At 36.3% G+C, this 22551-nt stretch overlaps 1 protein-coding gene across 5 annotated transcripts; it reads right to left on the bottom strand.

Annotated features, from left to right (window-relative positions):
* Positions 1-1996: 1996 nt before the first annotated feature.
* On the bottom strand, positions 1997-18436 carry chfr (checkpoint with forkhead and ring finger domains, E3 ubiquitin protein ligase). Of its 5 annotated transcripts, none has more exons than XM_084115068.1 (18): positions 18308-18436; positions 17059-17216; positions 15818-15917; positions 13966-14075; positions 11317-11376; positions 10407-10574; positions 8729-8926; positions 7630-7804; positions 7307-7461; positions 6492-6654; positions 6091-6233; positions 5868-5984; positions 5701-5784; positions 5538-5608; positions 3906-3993; positions 3098-3205; positions 2879-2951; positions 1997-2644 (listed from the first exon to the last, which is right to left on the bottom strand). In XM_084115068.1, the coding sequence occupies exons 2-18, from the start codon at positions 17168-17170 to the stop codon at positions 2602-2604; spliced, it is 1968 nt and encodes a 655-aa protein (XP_083971194.1). In that variant the 5' UTR covers positions 17171-17216; positions 18308-18436; the 3' UTR covers positions 1997-2601. The 5 variants fall into 5 exon arrangements, with proteins under 5 accessions (XP_083971194.1, XP_083971196.1, XP_083971195.1 ...); XM_084115070.1 differs by having other exon boundaries at positions 6103-6233; XM_084115069.1 differs by having other exon boundaries at positions 8729-8923; positions 18308-18434.
* Positions 18437-22551: the final 4115 nt, after the last annotated feature.

Below are 22551 nucleotides of genomic sequence, written 5' to 3'. Positions count from 1 at the left end.
AAGTTGTGTGGCTTCTGTACAATCATTTCAGAATATGCATAGAAAGGAGAGTCATATAATTGAATGTAGTCTTTTATTATTAGTGCTGTAAATTAGACAAGGTTTTATTTCTAGGCATTACAAACATGAGGCACAGCAAGCGCTAATTCAATTATGGAACTTACAGTGCTATTATATGTGCTTCTCTATAGTTACTGATAAACAAAGTTTTTTTTTTCCTCCCCATTTGAAAGCCCCAGTTTAAACTTTGAGGTAGAAATAAACCATTTAAAAAAAGCCTTTTCTGAAAGAAGGAAGGGAAAAAAACAACTTCCCACCCATGCAAGTAAATATTTGCTGTGGAATACATTTCCCTTTCAGCAAATGCAAAGCAGCCTCCAAAGCTTCCCTAACACTCGGGACCAACCCCGAATAAATCCCTCAATCATTCCTGCAGATTTTAAGAGTTCATAGTATGAGACCCGCTTTAGAGCTTACATCATAACACCATTGAATTTCATTAAAACCACCTTTTAGGTGCATACAAGAGCCCGTTTCAAAGAAAACTATAACGTGCATGTAGATATTTAGAAAGGTATAATCAGATTTTTATCTGATTGTATATTAGTTGGTATGACAAATAATCCTGTATATATGTGTGTGTGTGTGTGTGCATATTTTTAAAAAGTAATATTTTGCATACCAGTTAATATACAATATGATAAAATTTAGGGAAAGTTACTTTTTTTACATTTATGCATTATATATATATATATAGAGAGAGAGAGAGAGAGAGAGAGAGAGAGAGTTATTAAACAGGTGCAAGCAACCATTAATTTGCAGCACTAAACTTCATTGTACAAACAAATTCCCAAAGTAGAGAAAAGTAAGGGTAGGGTGAGTTATCCTGTGATCTTAACCACAACGTAACATTCACTAATGAACTGAAGCAAATCCACCAAATGTGGGCGTTTGTCAGATGCCATTAGTTTAGTGTACGAGGTTTTAGAGTGCTGAGCCATTCTGTCCGCCTTCATTAAAGAGCAGTTGTAGAGAATTGACCTCTCTGGTTGTAGGAAGTCTAATCTGAGCCTCTGAAGAATGTCTTGGTGTGAGGGACCACCGAGCCGAAAAATATGGCACAAGGCGCAAAATAAAGGAGGCATTACACCCTTTTTCAACAATATCATCTAACAGTAATGCAAAAAGTTTCCTGCAAGGTGAGGCACCAACTTTTAGGTAAAAAAAAAAAAATAAATATATATATATATATATATATATATATATATATATATATATATATTTCATGAATTAAATGGGGTTTATAACAGAAGAAACAACCTCGAACATAAAGAAAAGTTAAAGCTGAAGGGTAAAAATGTTCTTAACTTTCATTTTCATGTGGCTTGAAGCTTAATGCCACATTTTAATGATTGATTGTGGTTTAATGGATCACATAATAGATGCATGTACAATAAAATTAAACTAAAACTGGCTAAAACCAATGTGGTTTACGGAGTTAAACAACAAATAGAGCTGAGTGTTAAATACACACATCAACTGAAATGCAACTTCTGGGGTAGATGGAAATAACTATTTTCTAGTATAGAAATGCAGCTCTAGCCTAGTTAGAAAATATTTAAACAGCTATTATATGGCCTCACCATCTACCTACATAACCCAACCAAAGCTACAGGTGAAAGGAAACCTAAAATATGTTAGCGACCTAAGAAAACACTGGGAAAAGCATCAACTAGCTAAAACTGGCCTTGTTTGCATATGAATTTCATAAACATTTCCCCAGAGGCAACAGCAAAAAATGCCATAATCATAAGACGTGCCCGTCTACATTATAAATCAGATTTGACTTGATTATCCCTAGCAGTGCGATATAACCCTCAGTCTTGTTTTATATAAAAATTTCTCATATGCCTTTAGAACAGCCCTGCAAATGAAAGAGAACAAATATACACACAAGGGCTTATGGCCCTTAGAAAAATAATGAAGAACAAAATGCTGAATAGCTAACATGTCAGTTTAGTGCACTTGATCAGTCACCTCTAGAACACAATCTTCCCATTTTTATAACATACATTTTCAATGTTCTCAGTAGCACGTAAATGTCTTGAGCAGTACATAAGAATACTAGTAATACATTGAGATATCAAACATAACATTTGAAAGAACTGTGACATATGCAAAGAAGTGCACAAAGAACACTTAAAGTCAACTCTTAGGCACCAAAGGTTAGTTATATAATTTGTATATTATATATTGTTTAAGCTAAAAAGCTTTTTGAAAGAAAAAGTGATTGCCAACGTAGTCTCGTTTTACAATTACAAGCAGAGATGTGACATGAATCCATAGTGGAATGAAGTGTGCATACTGAAAGTGTGACGGTCAATCCATCATGGAAAATGAGTGTCTGTCTCTACACACAGTGCAGATCCAGATCAAGTGTTTCCATATGCTGAAACCATACTTCAAGGATGATTGGTTTATCATCATCTGATTGACTTTTGCATATGTAAAGATGCCATCTAGAGGAGAAAAAGAGGTATAACACCTGCCCGCAGCAATGCTAATAAAGCTACGGTCAAACCAAGCGTCTCTCCACCAGCTTTAGTTCTTAAACCGCGTCTGCTCGCACACGTGGTTGAATTTCCTGAAAGAGGAGAATACAAAATGACTGATTAAGATTGATCATTGTGTGTCATCCGAGATATAGGATTATGATCATTTAAAGACTTTTTCTATAAATGTACTAGCAAACAGATCTATGTTGTTGTACTTCAGACTGACACTACATAGATGTGCATTAGCTGCCCTCTACTGGCAGATTCAAGTATGGAGCATTTCAGAGGATGGACAAGATCTGATCAACTGTGGTTTCACTTACAAAGCGTGGTGTGCTTTCACTTGAGTCCGACAGTTGCGCCCCCAGTAACAGTCTGGTCTGCTGGTCACAGCATCTGTGGAAAAACAAGCAAACTTACTGCATCACTTCCAGTTTATTCTGTAGTTTTATAGATTTGGCTTGATGTGTGGCACGACATTAATACTGTGACACTAATATGACTGTGTAGCTTTGTGTTACTTTAATGCATACGAGTCTTACCTGGCAGCTCTGATGGAGGAATACGCTCTCTGTATTTGTATGCAATCTCTCTAAAAGTGCGAAGTCCACAGCAGTAGCACAGGAAAGAGTTGGCAGTGATTCTATAATCTGAAATAATTACAACAGGGCATAAATCACTGATTGAATCAAATAGTAGTAGTTGAACTGACTTAGCAAAATGACGAATCAGCTGAAATTTTTGAATCCGCATTGTTGGAAAATATGCATTCAAATCAATTTATGTTCAGAGAAAAAGACGAAAGGCTTGTTAGAAAAAAAGATCTGTGATGTAAAACTAAAGACTTTGTATATCTAAAGACAGTGCACTTATATTATTATGAATGGGAGAAAGTGTAACGCACAATATGGTGGGATAAGTCCCGCTTTCTAAATAAGTCATTGCATCACTGCAGTTTCTTTTAGACACAGCTGTTCTGAGACACACGCTTATGACTGCACATGCGCATTGGCGGGTCCAGCCTGAAAACCACCGTTTTTTTGTCATGATTTGAGGGTTTAGAAACATTTATGAGACCGTTGTTGTCAGATTTCAAATATGAAATCATAAGCTTTGGAGAATTTGATGTTTCCATGTTCAAAGAGATAAGAGCTGTACTTGTATGACTGAAATAGCTGCCCGAGAGGCTTTACAAAGATGGCCGCCGAGTAAAATGACTTGCCTTAAAGGGACTTTGTGTGAAACCAACACTCCACAATCACTTTTCACAAAAACTTGCATATTGTGATAAATATAACATATCCCACAAAATGTTTAAGATCACCCAGCCTCAACAATTCTCAATATTACCAGAGAGATGGTACAGGCCCTGCTGTACAGCCTGGAGCGCTTCCTGCAACATGTGCCTCCAGCTCAGTCCTCGAGAAGTCAAATAGTTCTGCCACAAAGAAAGCACAAATGATCAACAAACACGGAGCTTATACAGTTATAGCATTCAAATAACACTTGAATTCAAAACTAAATATTTCTGGTAAAACATCCTCCTAATAATTAACTTGTTTGGTTACCTTTGCAAAAGCACCCCTCCCATTTTCTTTAGAAAATGTAACATATAACATCCTTATATCGTTATAGGCTAATTAAATCATGAAAAATGCCCGCAGTAAAACAAAAAATCTGCCTTTTCTGCTGAATCAAGAAAACCTTTTTTTCTTTTTATTGCACTAACATCTTACTGTAGGGTTAGTTCACCCCAAAATTAAAATTATCCCATAATTTACTCACCCTCAAGCCGCCCTAGGTGTATATGACTTTTCCTCTTTCAGTCAAACACAATCAGAGTTATATTAAAAAATATCCTGGTGCTTCCAAGCTTTATAATGGAAGTAAATGGTACCTTAGATTTTGAAGGCAAAAAAGTGAATCCATCCATCATAAAAGTACTCCATACAGCTCCAGGGGGTTAATAAAGGCCTTCTGAAGCAAAGCGATATTTTTCTAAGAAAATTATTATGACCATACGCGAGTTGAGTTCCGGCAGAAGAGTGACCTCTGACCCGACGCATGACATATTGAACAAATGTAGAAGCACAGAGGATAGAGAAAATAAAAACACTGGTCACGAATTAGAAGTCTAAAAGGAGAATTTTTAAAAGAGAAATGTCAGAGGATTTAGATATATGAGAGAAGAGGAGCTTGAGTTTGTTGCCCAGCTGTTTGTTTGAACCGTGAGAGGCGTCTACTCTCACCTAAGCTTACGCTGCTCCTACATCCTACGACATGTGTCGGGTCAGAGGTCACTCTTCCGCCGGAACTAGACTCGCGTACAGCCGTTACCGGAAGCCAGTGATTATGGCTTATAAAGTTATAAATATGAATATTGTTCTTACAAAAACACATTCGCTTCGCTTCAGAAGGCCTTTATTAACCACTCGGCCGTATGGATTACTTTTATGGTGGATGGTTTCACTTTTTTGGGCTTCTAAAAACTCTATTCACTCCCATTATAAAGCTTGGAAGAGCCAGGATATTTTTTTAAAAGAACTCTGTGTTTGGCTAAAAGAAGAAAGTCATATACACATAGGATGGCTTGAGGGTGAGTAAATATGGGATCATTTTCATTTTTGGGTGAACTAACCCTTTAAGATCAATCACAGTTCCATATTTTAAAAGTCAGACAATGGGATTTTTTTGCCCATTTTATCATTCATCAGGCAAAAAAAAGGTCATATGATTTTGGTTAGAGGTTGCATGCATGTCTGTAGAACAATACTGGATGAGTTAAAAGTGTAATATTTGTAAAGTTCATCAATTATGATACAAGTTCAATTCAGCCATAAAGCAGCTCTGCAGTGATGTCATCATCCAGCTTTTATTCAGTTCAAGTTTACTTCTCATCCAATAATGTCAGTGCAGACAAAAATACTATAATAGTACATTAATAATACTGGTCTCAAATATAAGCAAAAGAACCGTACATACCTGAAGGACTTCAGACTCGTATTGATTGCCATTAAAAACTCCATCCAGACATTTGTCATTAAGGTTAAGATCTGTGAGGAGAAATATCCATAATCATTATTATAAAATAACACAGGCAGTCAGAGAAATATTATACAGAAATCTTAACCAGACAGAAACCTACCGCTGAAATGCGCAAGGCAGCCGTGACAACCGATCCGCTGGCAGCCCCAGTACACATGACAGAAAGGTTTCTGGCACACCATACCTGTTCAAAGGAGCGGACAACAAATCATCAGGTGACTGCAGTAGGCCTGAGAACATTGATGGACAGGTGTCAGGGCCACTCACAGTGCTGCGGGGACATCTGAGGGGGAAGGTACTCGAAGCGTCGGTCAGGCATGGGCTGCAAGCAGCAGGTGCAGATGAGGTGACTGCCCTGAGGAGCGCACCTGAACTCCTGAGGAGCTGCAGTGGGAATACAGAGGATTTCAGCATAGGGAGAAGGGCATGGATTTCTCTGTTGGTGTGTGTGTGAGTGCATGGTTTAGGCTCAAATGTGAGCGTGAATGACCTGTGGAGGTACCGGAGGATGTAGAGGGCCCGTCTCCAGGCACTTTAGCTGGTCCCTCAGATTGAGCAGGCTCACAGATCCACAGGGCAGAGCTGAGCTCCTTCCGATAGCCCGGACACTGCCGACACATCATGTAGGGCTGACTGTGTACAAACAAAGTTAATCAGGGTGGGTATCTATATTTAGAACCTACTGGACGTCTACTATCGTAACATCAAGCCAAGAAAATCTCAATTTCAGCTAACCTTTAATATAACTTATAAAATACAAAACACTACAATAATTAGATAACTGGGTTTTCCAGGAGGTTGACGTGAATATACTGCATATATATATGACAAGCACTTCCTTTTAACAAAAAACACAAGGCTCTGAATGGATAACAGTGTAAAGATGCTGACCTCATGTCAGAAATGTCACTGTCATTATCTGAGAGTTCAAACAGATAGTCTGAACTGCCCTCCTCGTCCGAGAAGGAGCGCTCGACTTTCGGCTGCAGCATGTCCTGCGTGATCTTGTTCCGGGCATCCATGCTGCGCAAGTCATCTTCACTCCGACACTTCTCTGAGACCAAAACAATAAATAAAAAATAAAGCCACAAAAATTTTAAAAAATTTGTTCAAAAGTTTGAAGCCATTCAAGCCAGCAAAGTTTTTAAGAAACGACTCCTTTTATACTGCAAGGATGCAATCAAAAGTGAGTTAGGACATTTATAATGTTACATTTCAAATAAATGCAGTTTTTTAAAACTTTCTATTAATCAAAGAATCCTGGAAAAAAAATGCTTCAATGGTTTCTACAAAAATATTAAGCAGCACACCTGTTTTCAACAATGATAATAAAGACATGTTTTTAGCACCAAATCAGCATATTAGAATGAATTCTAAAGGATCATGTGACACTAATGACTGCTGAAAATTCAGCTTTGGCATTACAAGAATAAATTACATTTTACAAAATATTACAATAATAAACATTTTAAATTGTAAAACTATTTCACAACATTACTGTTCTTACTGTATTTTTGACTAAATAATTGCAGTCTTGATGAGCATAAGAGACTGTTTTACCTGACCATCCTATTTGTGCAAAGTAGTTTAAATGGATTAAAAGTGCAAACTCTTAGCAGCAAGTATGCTTAAAAAATAACACATCTCTGTAAACTCTTTGATATTGACTATTTATCTCTTTGGCTAGGTTGTGTGTGATACAGTACCTGGGTGCTGGAGAAGGTAAGCCTCCACCAGGTTGTTGAGAATGTGGTTTTTACGGATTCTCTCCACAGGACATCGGCAGGTGGGGCAGAAGGAGGAACGTTCCATCCAGCCAGAATAACAGGCAGCGCAAAATGTATGCATGCAGGGCTGAAGACTGTAAGGAAGCACACACATTAACTGAAAATTCATTCAAACTCAGCCTCCACACACCTTATTAAAATCTTTTTGTATAAAGGTTTACATTAAGAAAACAACAAAGGGATTTCTGTTGGCCAACATGTCCATTCGGGTTTAAGTGTTAATTTGCGCACACTGGACTGACCTGACACAGTCATGCAGCAGGTCTTGGCAGACGATGCATGTGAGGGATTCTTCCATCTTGTCTGTTGTGGCTCCCTCAGTTTTCTCTTTTCCCGCTGCTCCTCTGATAGGGACCAGAGGATCTGCTGCCGAAACAGCAGATTCACTGAGAGTAGATCCAAACCCATTCTGATCATCTGCAAGACAGATCGATACATAAACATCACATTTAAAAGTGTTCATATTCTAGAACAGATCCGAAACACATTTTAATTCCAGATATACACTACTGTTCTAAAGTCAGCAAGATTTTTTAAAAGAAATGAATATTTTTATTCAGCAAGGATGCATTAAATTGATCAAAAAGTGACATGTATAACGTTACAAGATTTCTATTAAAAAAAAAAAAAAATCTGTTATTTTAACTTTCTCTTCATCAAAGAATCTTCAAAAATATGCATCACTGTTTCCACCAAAGTATTAAGCAGTACAACTGTTTTCAACATGATTATAATAAGAAGAAATGTTACTCAAGTACCATGATGTGACACTTAAGACTGGAGTAATGATTGCTGAAAATACAGCTTTGCCATCATAGTAATAAATAACATTTTAAAATTTATTAAAGTAGAAAACTTATTTCAAACTGTAAAAATAGTTCACAAGATTACTGTATTTTTTATCAAATAAATGCAGCCTAGGTGAGCAAAAAAAACTTTAAAAAAAAATAATACCAAAGCCAAACTTTTGAAAGGTAGTATACATAGCAATCTTAAACTAGCAGTTAGTGCATGTGCTTATGAGGGTGATACTGGTTCATATCTGGCTTGTGACACTGTCAAACCCTGTTGCCAACACGTCACCCTATCATTTACTGTATTTCTTTCACTAAAATAGCACACATTATGATGTACGACACTCAATCATGTTGCCAGATTTATCACAGATTGCTTTCTAAACACTTTCAAAGTACTCTGAAAATGACTATGTTGAGCTATGAAAATGCATTTCACTGACATGTTGAAATACAGATGCTCTGAACGCTCAAAATAGACAGAAATCATAAAGTATTTCAAATGCATCACATATATTCCTTTTTCCAAAACAGTGTGTTACAGCACCTCTGTCAAATTTTCTTCTTTTCCTCTGCACTTCCATCTCTGGCTCCGTCTGCTGTCCTCCCTCAGTCCAGTAGGTCCACTTCAGGCGGGTGTGATTCATGACCGGCTCCCCAGGGCTGCCTGCTGGTGCAGTCATCTCCGATTCTCCTTTACGAACAACCGAGGAACTGACTGGGTGGTTCTTTGCAGAAACATCTGCTAAATGGTACAAATAAGCATTTTTTGACTATTGCCTTGTCCACACTAACACGTTTTCTTTTGATAACGCATCTTGCATCCACACTGAGATGGCATTTTTTAATGAAAACGAAGCTTTCTGAAAACACTCTCTTAAGTGGATAAATTTGAAAACGTCGTTTGCGCGTTGTAGTGTGGACTGTCAAAATGGAGGTATTTAAAAACGATGACGTAACTTTAGTCATGTTATGCATTTTGTACCAATAGATATTGGTATTGATATTTCTATTCACTTTCACACTGTTGCTAAAATATGTTACTTTTCACACTCTTCATATCACAGGCTAAGTTTCCATCCACTTGTCAATCGAATTATCTGAAGTTCGGTAAAAAAAACTCATGCGAATAAAGCTGATGAAAGTGTGTTTCCATCCAACGGCTTTAAAGCGAATAAAAACCTGTGCGTAATGACGTCACATGCTGTTTTGCGATCAAATTGGTATATCGAATTGATTTGAGACATTTTAAGGTGTTTCCATTCATTTTCGCACTGAATCGCACAACATTCAAGCAAACATTTGCAAACAAAGTTTTGCTAGACAAAATGGATCGCGCCATCTACCAACAGATGATCAATATTACACAAGTTGTAATAGTGCTTATATGTGCCAGCTGATAGCGACATATCAAGCTATAATAAGAAAACAACGACGCTATCAACACATTGCTATGATGATGCAGATGCACGTAAATGCCCGACGATATTCGGCAAATAACGTTTCCATCAGCGTTTATCACATAAGCCGTCTGCTAAATGGTACATTTAGTACATCGATCAAGATAAAATCCGATGAGACCGAACGCATTTCATTTGAGTCGATATTCATGAAATTCAATCGAATTTTACTGTTTCCATAAGGCATTTTTCATTCGATATCACTTAATTCGGATAAAAACGTGTGGATGGAAACATAGCTACAGTCCTGCAAAGATGACAGAAAATTTACACACATTTGCTGTCCTGCGGTCCTGTGGTTGAGCGGTTGCGTTTTAGACCAAACATATGGTGACTGAGTGCGACCTAGACGCATCAGTGAATGGTTAGATATGTTGCTAAATACAATCATCCTATCAGAAGAATTGCGTGATAAATTTATTATTTATTTTTCCGTCTGTATTATCTCAGTGAGCTTCTTTGAGGTTTTACGCATGCACAGTAAGGTGAATTTAGCGTTTTCATGCATTTTTCAAAAGTTTCTCATCCACACCGAAACGTCGTAAAACACTATTGTGGACGGAGAGCGTTTTTAAACAAAAACGCCGTTTTCAAATGTATCTGGATTAAAAATGTAGACGCTATGTCAAACACTGTAAATTTGAAAAACTCAAAGCATAGATGAACAGCTGCCAAAAAAGACATTGCATTTACAAATATATAATAATCACTTTTTTATCAAAGCAACTTGCAGGAAAGTGCACATACAGTGTGGACTGTAATTACCAGAGCAGGCAGATAAGGGCATGTTGTAGAAGTGGAAGGACGAGCTGGAGGTAGATGGCTGGGGGTCCTCATGCTCAGACTGGGGTAGAGGCTTCACAATAACAGGCTCTACTGGTGCTGGTTCACTCTCGGTTTCTGTTAGATCAGAATCTTCTTCTATCCCAGCATCTGTGGGGACCACAAAGAGAAAACTGTAACTTACAGAAATAGTTCACTCAAAAAAGAAAAATTCTGTCAGAAATTGCATGGAGATGAAATTGGGATCAGTGATTCATCTGTGCATATTCTTCCAAAGGAATAAAAAAATCTAATAAGTCTAATAAAAAATTTAAAATCTAAAAAATCTAATAAAATCTAATAAAATCTAATAATTAGAGTAAGCTCTCTCTAATCTTCAAAATATAGTAAAGGTAAGGTCAAACTACACAACTTTTGGCTGGATTTCCAAAGATGTGTTTGATGTGGTCAGCAGTCACAAACATTGCAATATTTTCAAACCTATTTGATATTATCGTCACATGATCTTGTAGTGTGTGCATTGCAATGGCAAGGTGGAATCACAGTGCAGAGGGTATAAAACGAAAAAATCTCGTAATCACAAATTTTTTGCTTGAATTTATGCAAGATATCTTTTTGACCCAACCTTTTTTCTCTTGACCAAAGGTCTTGTAGTGTGTACATCTAGTCTCCATTGTGTTGTGTCATATGCACACTGCTACGACAATACACCTTGTTGTGTAGTGTGAGCACCACAGCGATTCAGGCTGTCTTACAGTCCTCTAGTGTGAGCTTGCTTTAACGCTCTCTTCCTATGAAACAACTGTCCTTTTCTGCTGACAGGCTATAGCAAAACGAACATCTGTATAACAAACAGAAACATCTGAATGAAATGTTATCAATATCGGTTTACCTTCAACGTCCTGTGAGGCACTTTCTTGTGGCCTGATGGTCTGATACATGTAAGCAATGTCTGCAAAACAGAAAATAGATTATGAGTGATGTGGCTAATCTGGGCAGGGCTCCAGACTAACTTTTCCACTGGTTGCACTGGTGCTACCAACTTTCTCAGTTGGTCGCACCAGCATATGATTTGGTCGCACCTTTTTTTTTTTTTTTTGCTACATGCCATGGAATTAATCAATGCATGCTGATGAATAGTGGTCTTAATCTGCATACCCTAGTTTTGCACTGATGTAAAAAGACTGACAGTGTCACAAGACCTCATGTTAGCAAAATGTTTTAATCTTTTAACTCTCAAAAAAACTATTAAAAAAACATGTATGTTCTTTAATGTTTGATTTTAATTTTACTGTATTCACATAGGGATGGTTGATAAGATTTTATCAATAATAATGCCACTGACGATTCTGATTATCGATCCGATTCTTTAACGATTCTCTTATCGATTCTTGATAGCACTGTGTGGAAAAATGTCATATGCTTTTCAAAAAAACAAGTGGTTTTATTTATTTTAAAGCTTAAGCTTGAGTAAGCAAACTGTACTTTTTATGTAATTTATGTAATAAATAGAACCTTATTGTAAAGTGTTACTGATTATTGTAAAGTGTTACTGATCTGAATCGGTGTATAACTAAGTGTTACTGATTAGTTATACACCGATTCAGACGTCTCCTGAGTTCACTGTTGGAAAGATCAGTTGTTTTAACCATTCATTCAGGGTTCTTGCAGGTTTCAGCAAGTCAAATTTAAGACCTTTTTAAGACATTTTAAGACCATAAAGATTGAAATTTAAGACCTACACGACGCATTACCAAATAAATATTCAAATCAAAGAATTCATTTTATTTCAATGAATTCAGTAATTGAAAAAGCATTAATTTAATTTACAGATAAATCACATTAGTAACCTTCCACACCCAACAACGCGTGTCAGAGAAAATAACAGAATCAGATATAATTTTTTTTATAGAAAATTGCATATTATACTGTAAAAAACACATAATTAGTTGATTTTAATTGATCACAGTTGATCATAACTAGAGATGAAATGGCATGAACATTTAATTTCATTATTATAGTGACAAAAATGATCACGGTTATCACAGAATCATGTTCAAAATTATTAATACTGTACAATGAAATTAATTCACCAAGTTTTATGTCAAAAAGCAGCAAATAACAAATAAATTTAGCATCAATATGCACTTTTTGTTTACATAAACATTAAAATAATACCATTAAAAATGAACATTTTTAAAGTGTCTTGCATGTTATATACTAACATGTACAAGTTAAAATAAAGGTTTAACAAAAAAGGTTTTAGAATAAGATAAACCTCACATATTTCAGACTTCAAATAATTTTTTATAAAAAGAATGAGTCAAAAAAGATAAATTACTGACATTTACAATGCACTTTAGCTTATCTTTTATTATTAATAGTAAAATTCGGTCCTATTTTCCCGTCTGGCGTTGCTATGCAACCACGCCCTGCGTCTCCACAATGACAAAGAAGTTGTAGTAGCTAATGGATTTCCACCACCGAAAAACGCTTGCTGTAGCTCTGCCACAAGATTTATTTACGGAGAAGAGAAAAACACCCGTAGTGTTTGGGTGCACCCCCATCCTTCCTGTTGACTGAACTTTCAGACAGCGCCTGGGAAAAACGAGCGCGTCGCTTCAATTATGAGCAAGCTTACCGCGCGCCTACATTTGAACGAACTTGAGCGCGCAAAAGACGCGATATGTGAACGTGTGAACGGCCTCTTGGCGAGCGACCTCCAATCAGGCCGCGAGCGACGTGTTGGAGACCCTGCACTAGAGCTCCGCTTTGTAGGCTACGACTCGATACTTTTTTACTACTTTGTAATAACTTTCTGCGGCCAGCGTTTCTGGAAATAAACGAGGGTAAACCCTTTTTAAGACCTGACTAAATGAAATTTAAGACCGCGGATGAAAATCTGTCCGTTTTTAAGACGTTTTAAGGCCTTAAATTTAATGTTCAGAATTTTAGACTTTTTAAGACCCCGCGGGAACCCTGTTCATTAAAATTAATGGGTTCAAAGGAGTCATTAGTTCGCGAATTGGACGTGTCATGCGCGTTGTGTGATTATCCCAGCAGAAGGACATGGACATCCAAGATTTGTGTCAACACAGAAAACATTTCATCACTGGACAGTGTTTTCGTTTAATTAAAATGTTGTTTTATGTCAGCTGAATGTCCGGAACGCTTTTCAGAGAAGATAAGGCAACTTATTTAGCACAATTCACACCCAGCGGTAATTCAGGAAAAAAAAAAAATCTCTGAATGCTCCATGGAAACTCTTCCGTCCTTTTACCACCGTGTCGATTTATTTTGATTAATATGTGCGAGGGAGAGAGAGCAAGACCGTGCTTAGTTTGGAGACGGTGAAGTCTTGTTTACACTTTCGACTGGCTCCGAAGAGAGAGTGTGCGACCGGCTCTCTCTCTCTCTGCTCGTTCTTTCAGTTAAACATGCGCCCTGTCACAAGCGCAGCAGTTCATCTACATTACAACTGTACTACCAAAACAGAAAACGCTTAACAAATGTGAAGAAAAAAAAAAAAAAAAAAACTTACTTTGTTCTGGCTCATTCTTCCTGTACACAAAGTAAATGACATCTCCATTTTGCAGTAAGTGCATCTGTTTCTTCACCACTTTGGACATGTTGATCACTGTCCCATTGGTGCTGAAACAAACAAACAGACCATTATCAAGCAGAAAGTTAACAAGTTATAGGTCCCTTTGAATGCATAGAGTGCTATTCAGAGGCTAAATGATGTAGGCCAATGGCCTTTTGGTGAATTTTGTTTTTAGGGACTATGAACAAAGAGAAGGAAACAGTTATGGGGAAACATCACAAGCTGGATTCAAACTCAGTCTACGTGCCTGAGCAACATGTCCAAGCATGTGCATTAAACCGCAAGGCCACATTTCTGATACCCACACTGTCTTCTGATGTACTTCGATTAGTGTCTTCAAAGATGACAAATTACCCATTTAAGAACTTACTTATAATATATGTTTAAAATAAATGCCTGATAGCCTCTGATCCACCTAAATATTGACTTTCTTTTAAGATAATGAATAGAGAGAGAATAAAGTGCTGAGTTAAATTATTGTTAAAAATGGCAAACAGAAAGCTGTACAAAAAAAAAAAAAAAGGTTAACAAATGAGAAAGGGATCCTTGCAGTTCCCATTACATTGATTAAGCATTGTGTAAAACACAGCATAAAGACTGTCTAGCAGACACACACACTTAATTACTGTAGCTGGATGGAAATGTAACGCAGCAGCAGAGAGCTATCATTCATTTAAATACATGAGACATACCGTTTCTACAGACGCAGATCAACTAGTGAATCTCCATCCACTGACTATTAACCAAATTACAATTAATTATTCACCAAAGCAATGATTAAATGTCATGAGGGAATTGGATATATATTTGCCGCAGGGCCAAGCATGTCATTAATTGAATTCACTTACTAATGTAATTAGAAGTCACTCAGTATAATTTGCCAAAACTTAATAGAACTAAAAAGAATTAATGCCAACTGCAACTACTGATGTTTTTTTTATTCAATGGGCAATAGACTCTGACATTAGCATTATACACTAGTCTTCCAAAATAACATCAGTTCTGTAAATTTACACAACACTCCTCCTTTCTTGCTGTATCAATGTACAGTAGTGGACAAAAATATGTCTGGCCTAGGAAATTTGACATCACCCTTTATTCAAATATTATAAAAAATTGGTTAAAGATTTTGAAAGCATATTGCATAATTGTGCTTGGAGTCAAGTATTTGTGATAACGTCATGAAATGTTAAATTTTTTTTACCATGGACACTAATTTTATCCAATACATCCTTTGGATAAAACCTTTTCAAATAGGTAGTAGACAATGCAAATCTACCCAGATCACCCAAAACAGCTACATTGCTCACACCTGTACTGATACACAGGAGTTTTTTTACAGAAGGATAACTGAACATTCTCAATACACTCCACTGGCTCAAAGCCCCATATCTCAGATCCATAATACAATATGGGTGCAACCATGTGGTCAAACAAATACACCGCTTGGTTACAGCTACTTTTATGCTTACGAACAAACCTCAATAAAGAAAGCATTGCCTTCTTACCTTGGTTTGCTAAGTGTTGTCGAGTTTTCCACCATGACAGTTTTGGTGTAAACCACATACCCAGATATTTATAAGCATTAACCGCTTCAATCTGCTCACTGGCAAAAAACCATTTTTCTAAAAACCGTAACTTTTGTTTTACTCAAATTTTGAAGGGTCATTACTGTATAGTGAAAACTTTGCAAACAAGAATTTATCAAATTTATATAAAAAAGAAAACAATTATATAATATTGCCATGAAATTAGCCAACAATCCATGTGCATCAACTATATGTCTTACCTCATGTCCTCCAGCCACACCTTTCCTGAGTTCTGATCTTGAGTGATTTTGCAATGATTCCCTGAGACCAGTTTATTAGCCGGAAATGAGAGGTCACAATCTATAAACAAAATATATCTGTAAGGTTATGATATAGAGACAAGTCAACAATAAATTAAAATGGAATACATTATCTTTGGTAATTAACCTTTAACAAAAAGAAATGTTCCACTTAGAAATGTTCCCCTGTCCCAAATGCCAGCCTAAGCCTTTACATAAATCTGCAAAAATGCAAGCTTTAGCTCTAACAGTATGTACAAATTACAAAAAAAAAATTTGCATCAAGAAAATAAAGCTTAACATTAGGACCATTAATAATATTTGCATTGTGAAATTTCCTCAAATTTCTCACTACTGTAACAAATAACCAAAAAATCATTATTATTAATAATAATGATGATAATACTTAAGTATTTTCACATTACAGTAGTGCATGTTACTATCAAAACCAAGGTCATGGGATCAGGTCATGATAATAAATATCTCAGAAAAGTATCAATGCAAGTTGCTTTGTCATAGTTGCTGCTTGAATCTGAAATATGTGACATTAAAGTAAAATGGGTTGTGAAAGTATTTTCATGTCGAATTTAATAAAGCACGTTCCTCTTTTCTCTCCCTGACCTGGCCCATTACTTTTCTCTCACAGACACATTAGGCATGCAAGTCTTAAATGAAGTATAGTGTGGCATGATGTGATGTAAGGTTACAAATTAGACTACTATAGTAATGAAGCGTATCAGTTCTGCTAATAACCAGTGCAGCACACACATAACCAAACAGACACATGGATTGATATTAATTAAAGCGGGAAAACCGACAGTCTTCAACCCCAGACAGACACAGACAGAGTCAAAGGGATACAACCTTTCCCTGCACACCAGCACAACACAAAAAAACTACTTAATATTCCAAGAGCATGTCTTCAATAGACGCCTTTGTCATTACTGGGGTGGGGGTTCGTTTGCTGAACTAAAGAGAGCATTGTTAAAGGCAAGGGCTCACTGAATACATGCAGACACCGCTTCAGACTGATTATCTTGAGAGAGAAAAAGTAACAACTAATAAAAGTTCATAAGTAAAACTTGAAGTCATAGGAGAGTCTATGAAGAAGTTTTGTGAAAAAGCAAATAACGGAGAAGCCCTTTTAAACTGAAATAATTATTTCACATTGAGCAATTAACATGTGATGATGTTTAGCTCACCTTTTTTTCTCCCCACAGTGCATTCTCTATTTATGAGTAATATCTCTGAACCCGGAGATGCGTCGACTTTAACCAGTTTCCCCCAGGCCTGACCGCTGCCCTGATGAGTCATCTTCTCCTCGTCCTTATTTTACCTGCCAGACAGCAGATCTCGTCACCTACAGAAGCACAAGGCAAAGAATAAAAACACAAAAATGTCATAGAGGCAAATAAATGCAAAGGCATTCACCCACAATGCGGATTATATTATGAAAAAAAGTTGGAAAAAACTAGTGTGAAAGACTATAAACAGCATGCTTAGTCAAATGAAGTGCACAGGAAGAGACCAGGGAGTGTTGGGTTGTAACACAGGATGAGTTGTAATCATCAGTTTAACCAATTAGAAATAAGCTACAGGGGTGAATCACTATCATGCTGTAGTAGAAGTTATACTCTGTGTAAAACAATCAGCATCTGAACCAGCAGATTTTTCTTCATGTGTAAAAGCTTTACTTATATCACAACTTATATGACCAAAAGCATGATGAATTGTGTTGGTAATGACGGAACTTGAGATCATCTTGAGATCATACTTGGCTTCGGGAAATCATTGTCACCAATGGTCTTTACGATCAACTCAGCTCATAAAGCTTTTGAGAGATGCAGTTTTTGAATGAAAATGTTTAAAAGTAAATTAGGATTGGGTTTTAAATATGATTAGCCTTTACAATAATGTAAAACCGTGTTACAGTAGTGGTAGTAAAGCAAGGTGTAGCAGTAACAAGACTGTAACGTTCCTTGATATTAATTTTTATAAAGTTTAGGCAAGTTATGCATTTCTAAACTACTTTAATTTGAAGCAGTTAGATAGCAGTTAATATTACACGAAAGTTTTACGAAGTTACAGACGCTTTTAAACGAAATAAGTTACACACTCTCTGACCTCACCTAACGTTACTTGATTAACCTAAGACAGTGTGCTAACCAGCTAACTGAAGCTGCCAACGAGTTCGGTGTAAAGCGAAAGCCTAGTAACTACTAGTAAACTAAATGATACGAGCTGAATATGTAAAATCGTTCATTTCTTTAAGTGACTGATTTCAAGTTGAGTTTTGTTTTGAAAAGCTAAAACAACAACGTGAAACAGCGCAGTGTTTACCCGAAGGGCTGCTAACAACTCAAAGTCGCTAGCTCACAATCACATCTGAAACTGTTCAAATTAGCGGAATTAAAATGTAAACTCAACCTGTAATATTTTCAATGTACTAACCTAACCAGCGTCTGAGAGTATCCGGAGCATTAGCGCATGTTGACTTGCATCCTCTGAGTGCTTTCGTTATTATTTTGTGGAGCACTTCCTGCCCAGCAGTGGCATTTTCATGCATCAGCTGATAGAGAGAGAGAGAGAGAGAGAGAGAGAGAGAGAGAGAGGGAGGGTGGGTGGGGGGGGTGCGCTATGGGAATGAAGCTGGCAGGGGGTCACCATGCTTCTGTCTGGCCCATGTGAAAGCCCTGAACAAAAACCTGTCTGGAATGATGTCTAGACAAGAGACTGATTCACATTTTAGAGCTAGAGATGGAGATATGGACTGTTGTGAATGAATGATTTTTTGCATAAATCATTTAATAATGATTTAGAATGAAACATTTTGTCAAGTTTTTTTTTTTTTTTTTTACACCTAACTATCCATTGTATTTAAAAAAATATTTACAAAAGATATAGCCTAGTGCCTTGATGCCTGTGTACATTACTGTCATATTAATTGTGAGATTTTTTTTTTAATTCTATTGATAACAATAAGCCTGTAAAAAAAATGTCCACCTATATCAACTTAAAAACGTTAAGTGCCCCTATTATGCTAATTTAAAGATTCCTTAAAGATTGTTTTGAAGTCTCATACTCCAGTCTGGAGTCCAGCCGCGGCGCTACCATTGGGCCCGGGTGGGCCTGGGCCCACCCATTTTAGGTCCAGGCCCACCCATTTTCTACTATGGTTTTGTACGTTTCTTCATTCAGATCTATTTGCGATCCATTCCATTCTAAACAAACAACGCAGTTTACATGCTTCATCCTTGTTACATTATTCATTAAGATAATAATTAATAAATGCACGCATAATTATCAGTGAACTTGATAAATGTTGCAGATATGTTTTACATGCATGCACAAACAAATGCCTGTCAACTTATGTGTGCAAAATTCAGAATAAAATGAATGTGCAGCAATTTGTACAAATTGTCTGTAGGCCTACTGTGTTGTTGCCATTAAATAAGCGCATTTAGTTTCATATTTGTTAAAATATTATAATGTTATTTTTTCATCTATGTTGATTATGAAAAGTGAACCGCACGAGTAAGATAGGATGAGCAATATCGAGAGACATGGAGCGGGTCAGACATGATTTTGACCACTTAATTAAGTTTTGTTTTGCAGAAAGACTTTTTTTAAAGTGAATTTCGTTTTGTATAAATTGTATCTTAATTTTTTTTTTTTTTTATCAACCAATTGCCTGGATTTAATAAATAAAAAGCAGATATAGCAGACAACACAATCATAGAGGCGCCCGCGCGGTCACTTGCATTGCTCGTGAACAGGAGCGCATCTCATCCTAACTTAACGAAACTCAGCATATGCCTCACAGACATGAAATATATCTTAAGAAAGCTTGAAATGTCTTTTTAACAATTTAAAATGAAAAGAAATAGGCTACTCTCTGGTTATGTAATCCATGATGTGCATTTCTCTCTATAGGCGCGTTCACTACTACGGAGATGGCGATCGTCAACTTCATCTTTACAGCTGTTGTTGCTGTTAATAAACTAAAAATAATAGGCCTATAATTTTATTAAACAATAAATTAAATGAAATTGTAATTGTATTAAAAAAGCAACAAAAAATTCCTGTTTAATTTTTTTTAACCTATGCTAATTACGCATTAATTCAGGTAGGCTACTGAGTCGCTATCCTCAGTGCCGCAGAAAAGCGCTGAAACGGAGATGAAGGGAAACCCGTTTTTTTTTTTTTTTTTTTTTTTGGCTTATTTTAACTGGCCCATCCAGTTTTCTGGGGGCCCACCTACAATCAAAATCCTGGCACTGCTAGTGCTGGAGTCTAATCTCAAATAGGTTTATGTGCATCAAAGGTAAAAAAAACTCATTTTCTCATAATAGTATGTTGTTCATTCACTTCATGTTTTTAGAGATTAAAAGCTTAAACAAGAATCTCTAGTTTTCATTCTTGCTGTTACTTTTACTTCTTTAATACTCAAAGGCCTACAATTTTAATGTGGTACTTTTTACTTTTACTCAAGTATGATTTGGCCAGATACTTTTACTTTTAATAGAGTAAAATTTTGACTCTTCATATACTCATACTTTGGAAGCGTTTACTAAGAGAATTTGTTATTGCAGAGCAGAAAACAGCATCTTTTCGACATTTTTGTTTGAGGGAGGGCCAATGAAGACCATATATGGGCATTATGCAAGTGTGTTACAGCGTTACGTATGCAGGTCACGGAAGTGAGACTGGAATTCCTGACGACTCGCTTAGGCAGTTCAGAGTCGATTCTTTCTTTTGGGACACAATAACTTGATCATAATTGATCATAACAGATACAAATGTCTAAATAAATATCCTGCTGAATGACCTAAGTGTATTTATGTAATTATATAAATTATGTTTAGATGAGTGAAGTGTGGGTACAACACTAACAAATGTATTCAGATCTCCTCACAGACAGGGTCATAACAAGGATTTGGAATGTGGGGGATACATTAAGGACGGGGTCTTTGAGTGAGTGAGTGAGAGAGAGAGAGAGATTGCTGATAACACACTCTCTGACAATGACAGTGAGAAACTGTCACAATGTGTGCAGGGTGCAAGACTGTGGTCATTTGCTTTGGCAGTAGTCCTTTGGCCAGCTTTCACTTAGCTTTTCATAGCCTCTCTTAGACTGAATAGAGTGTCTCAGAGGGCTCTAAAGGTGTCTGAACAGTCTGCCTCTGATAAGCGCTCAGGCACTTTTATGTCAGAGCCTGTCTGTTCACATCCAGTCCGTGCCAACTCATAGAGCCTTGCAGTTTATTCCACTGTCGGGATGGGGGAGTTTAACCTGACAGGTTCACTTCACTCAAGCACAGCACAGCTCTATCGATTTAAATAGACAAATTGTTTATTAACAGATTAACTGTTAATATATTGACTGGTTATGGTTTTGTTGGCTTTATTCTTTCTTAAGTAGCTCTTATATGCACATTCATTATAATTGTTGTGATTTTGTGGACAGATAATATCATTTGCCAACACTTTTCATACAGTGACACCAATGTCCTTCATCATTTAAGCCTATTTTATCAGCTTATCACTTATCTTCATCTAAACGATTTTCTTTAATTATCATGCATGTATGCAAGCATTTTATGAAATCAACAATGAAATCATTTTAACTAAATAGAACACCTTTACTTTTAAAATTTCATTTTTGAATTGACAGGACTGGTTAAATGAAGTGGTGGTAAAAATTGTCAGTTACAGCCCATACACTCCCTTAAAACACACTTTTAACTCTCTCTATAGTTTAATTTGTGGACATAAATTCATGACAGTAGATTGTTTTTTTTCTGAAGATGATGAATACTTCCATCACAGTGTCATTTACACCAGGGAGCCACAAGGGAGTGACGGGGTCCGTGGAAAAGTCTAAGAAAAACTGAAGAAAAAAAAGTAAAAAATAAATCAATGATAAATAATATTTAAAGAAATTAGTAAATAAAAAAATAAAAAAATTTAAACTATTAAATAGATAAATAAACATTTTGATTAATATAAATAAATAAAAATGTGATTAAAAATTCATTAATTAATCAAACAGTACATTTCTATAGTGAGTAATACTTTTTCTCTTTATAGTGAGAGATCATACTTTGTGACTGAAAGACTGGGACAAGGCAAAGCAATCAATTCTCTACACACATACACACACACACACACACACACACAACATTTTAAACAAAGTAGCAACATATAAAAATACATATGATGGCTAATGGCTTCGTAAAAAAATTAAGATAGTTTTAATGTTCATATATAAAAATATAGGCCTATATATATATATAAACAATTTATATATATATATATATATATATATATATATATATATATGTATCATTCTCTGGGACATAAACGCATTCGAAACTAAAGAAACATTTTATCTTGTACATTCATTATCGCAACACTTGGATGCAGCTGTAGTTCTACAAACATTCCAGCAGGGGTAGCTGTTGGTCTATGACAAAATTATTATTGCATCGATTGCTTCAGGGTACAGTTCCTGAACATTTTCTATACATTTATGCATAATTACATTTTTTTTTTTCCAGTAATTTTTAACAATAAAACATTCAATGTCATTTGTCAAGAAACTGATTACCGCATTATTCATAAACCCACGCGTTCACACTATTAAACATGATTTGTATTCGCTGATAGTAGCTACGTGAGAAGGATGCAGCCAA

The sequence above is a fragment of the Abramis brama genome, assembly GCF_963993115.1.
Source record: "Abramis brama genome assembly, chromosome: 5".
NCBI classification, from domain to species: Eukaryota; Metazoa; Chordata; class Actinopteri; order Cypriniformes; family Leuciscidae; genus Abramis; species Abramis brama.
The sequence above is the reverse complement of the archived record's forward strand: the minus strand, read 5'-3'. Positions and strand labels throughout refer to the sequence as shown.

Bases quoted from the DNA above. Each gene is read 5' to 3' on its own strand.
- chfr (XM_084115068.1), bottom strand. From the start codon at position 17,170: ATGACTCATCAGGGCAGCGGTCAGGCCTGGGGGAAACTGGTTAAAGTC. The intron at 7,805-8,728 runs GTGCTGTAACAC...TCTGTCTTGCAG, and splicing joins AAGAAGAAAATTTGACAGAG to ATGATCAGAATGGGTTTGGA. The intron at 7,462-7,629 runs GTCAGTCCAGTG...GCTTCCTTACAG, and splicing joins CTGCTGCATGACTGTGTCAG to TCTTCAGCCCTGCATGCATA.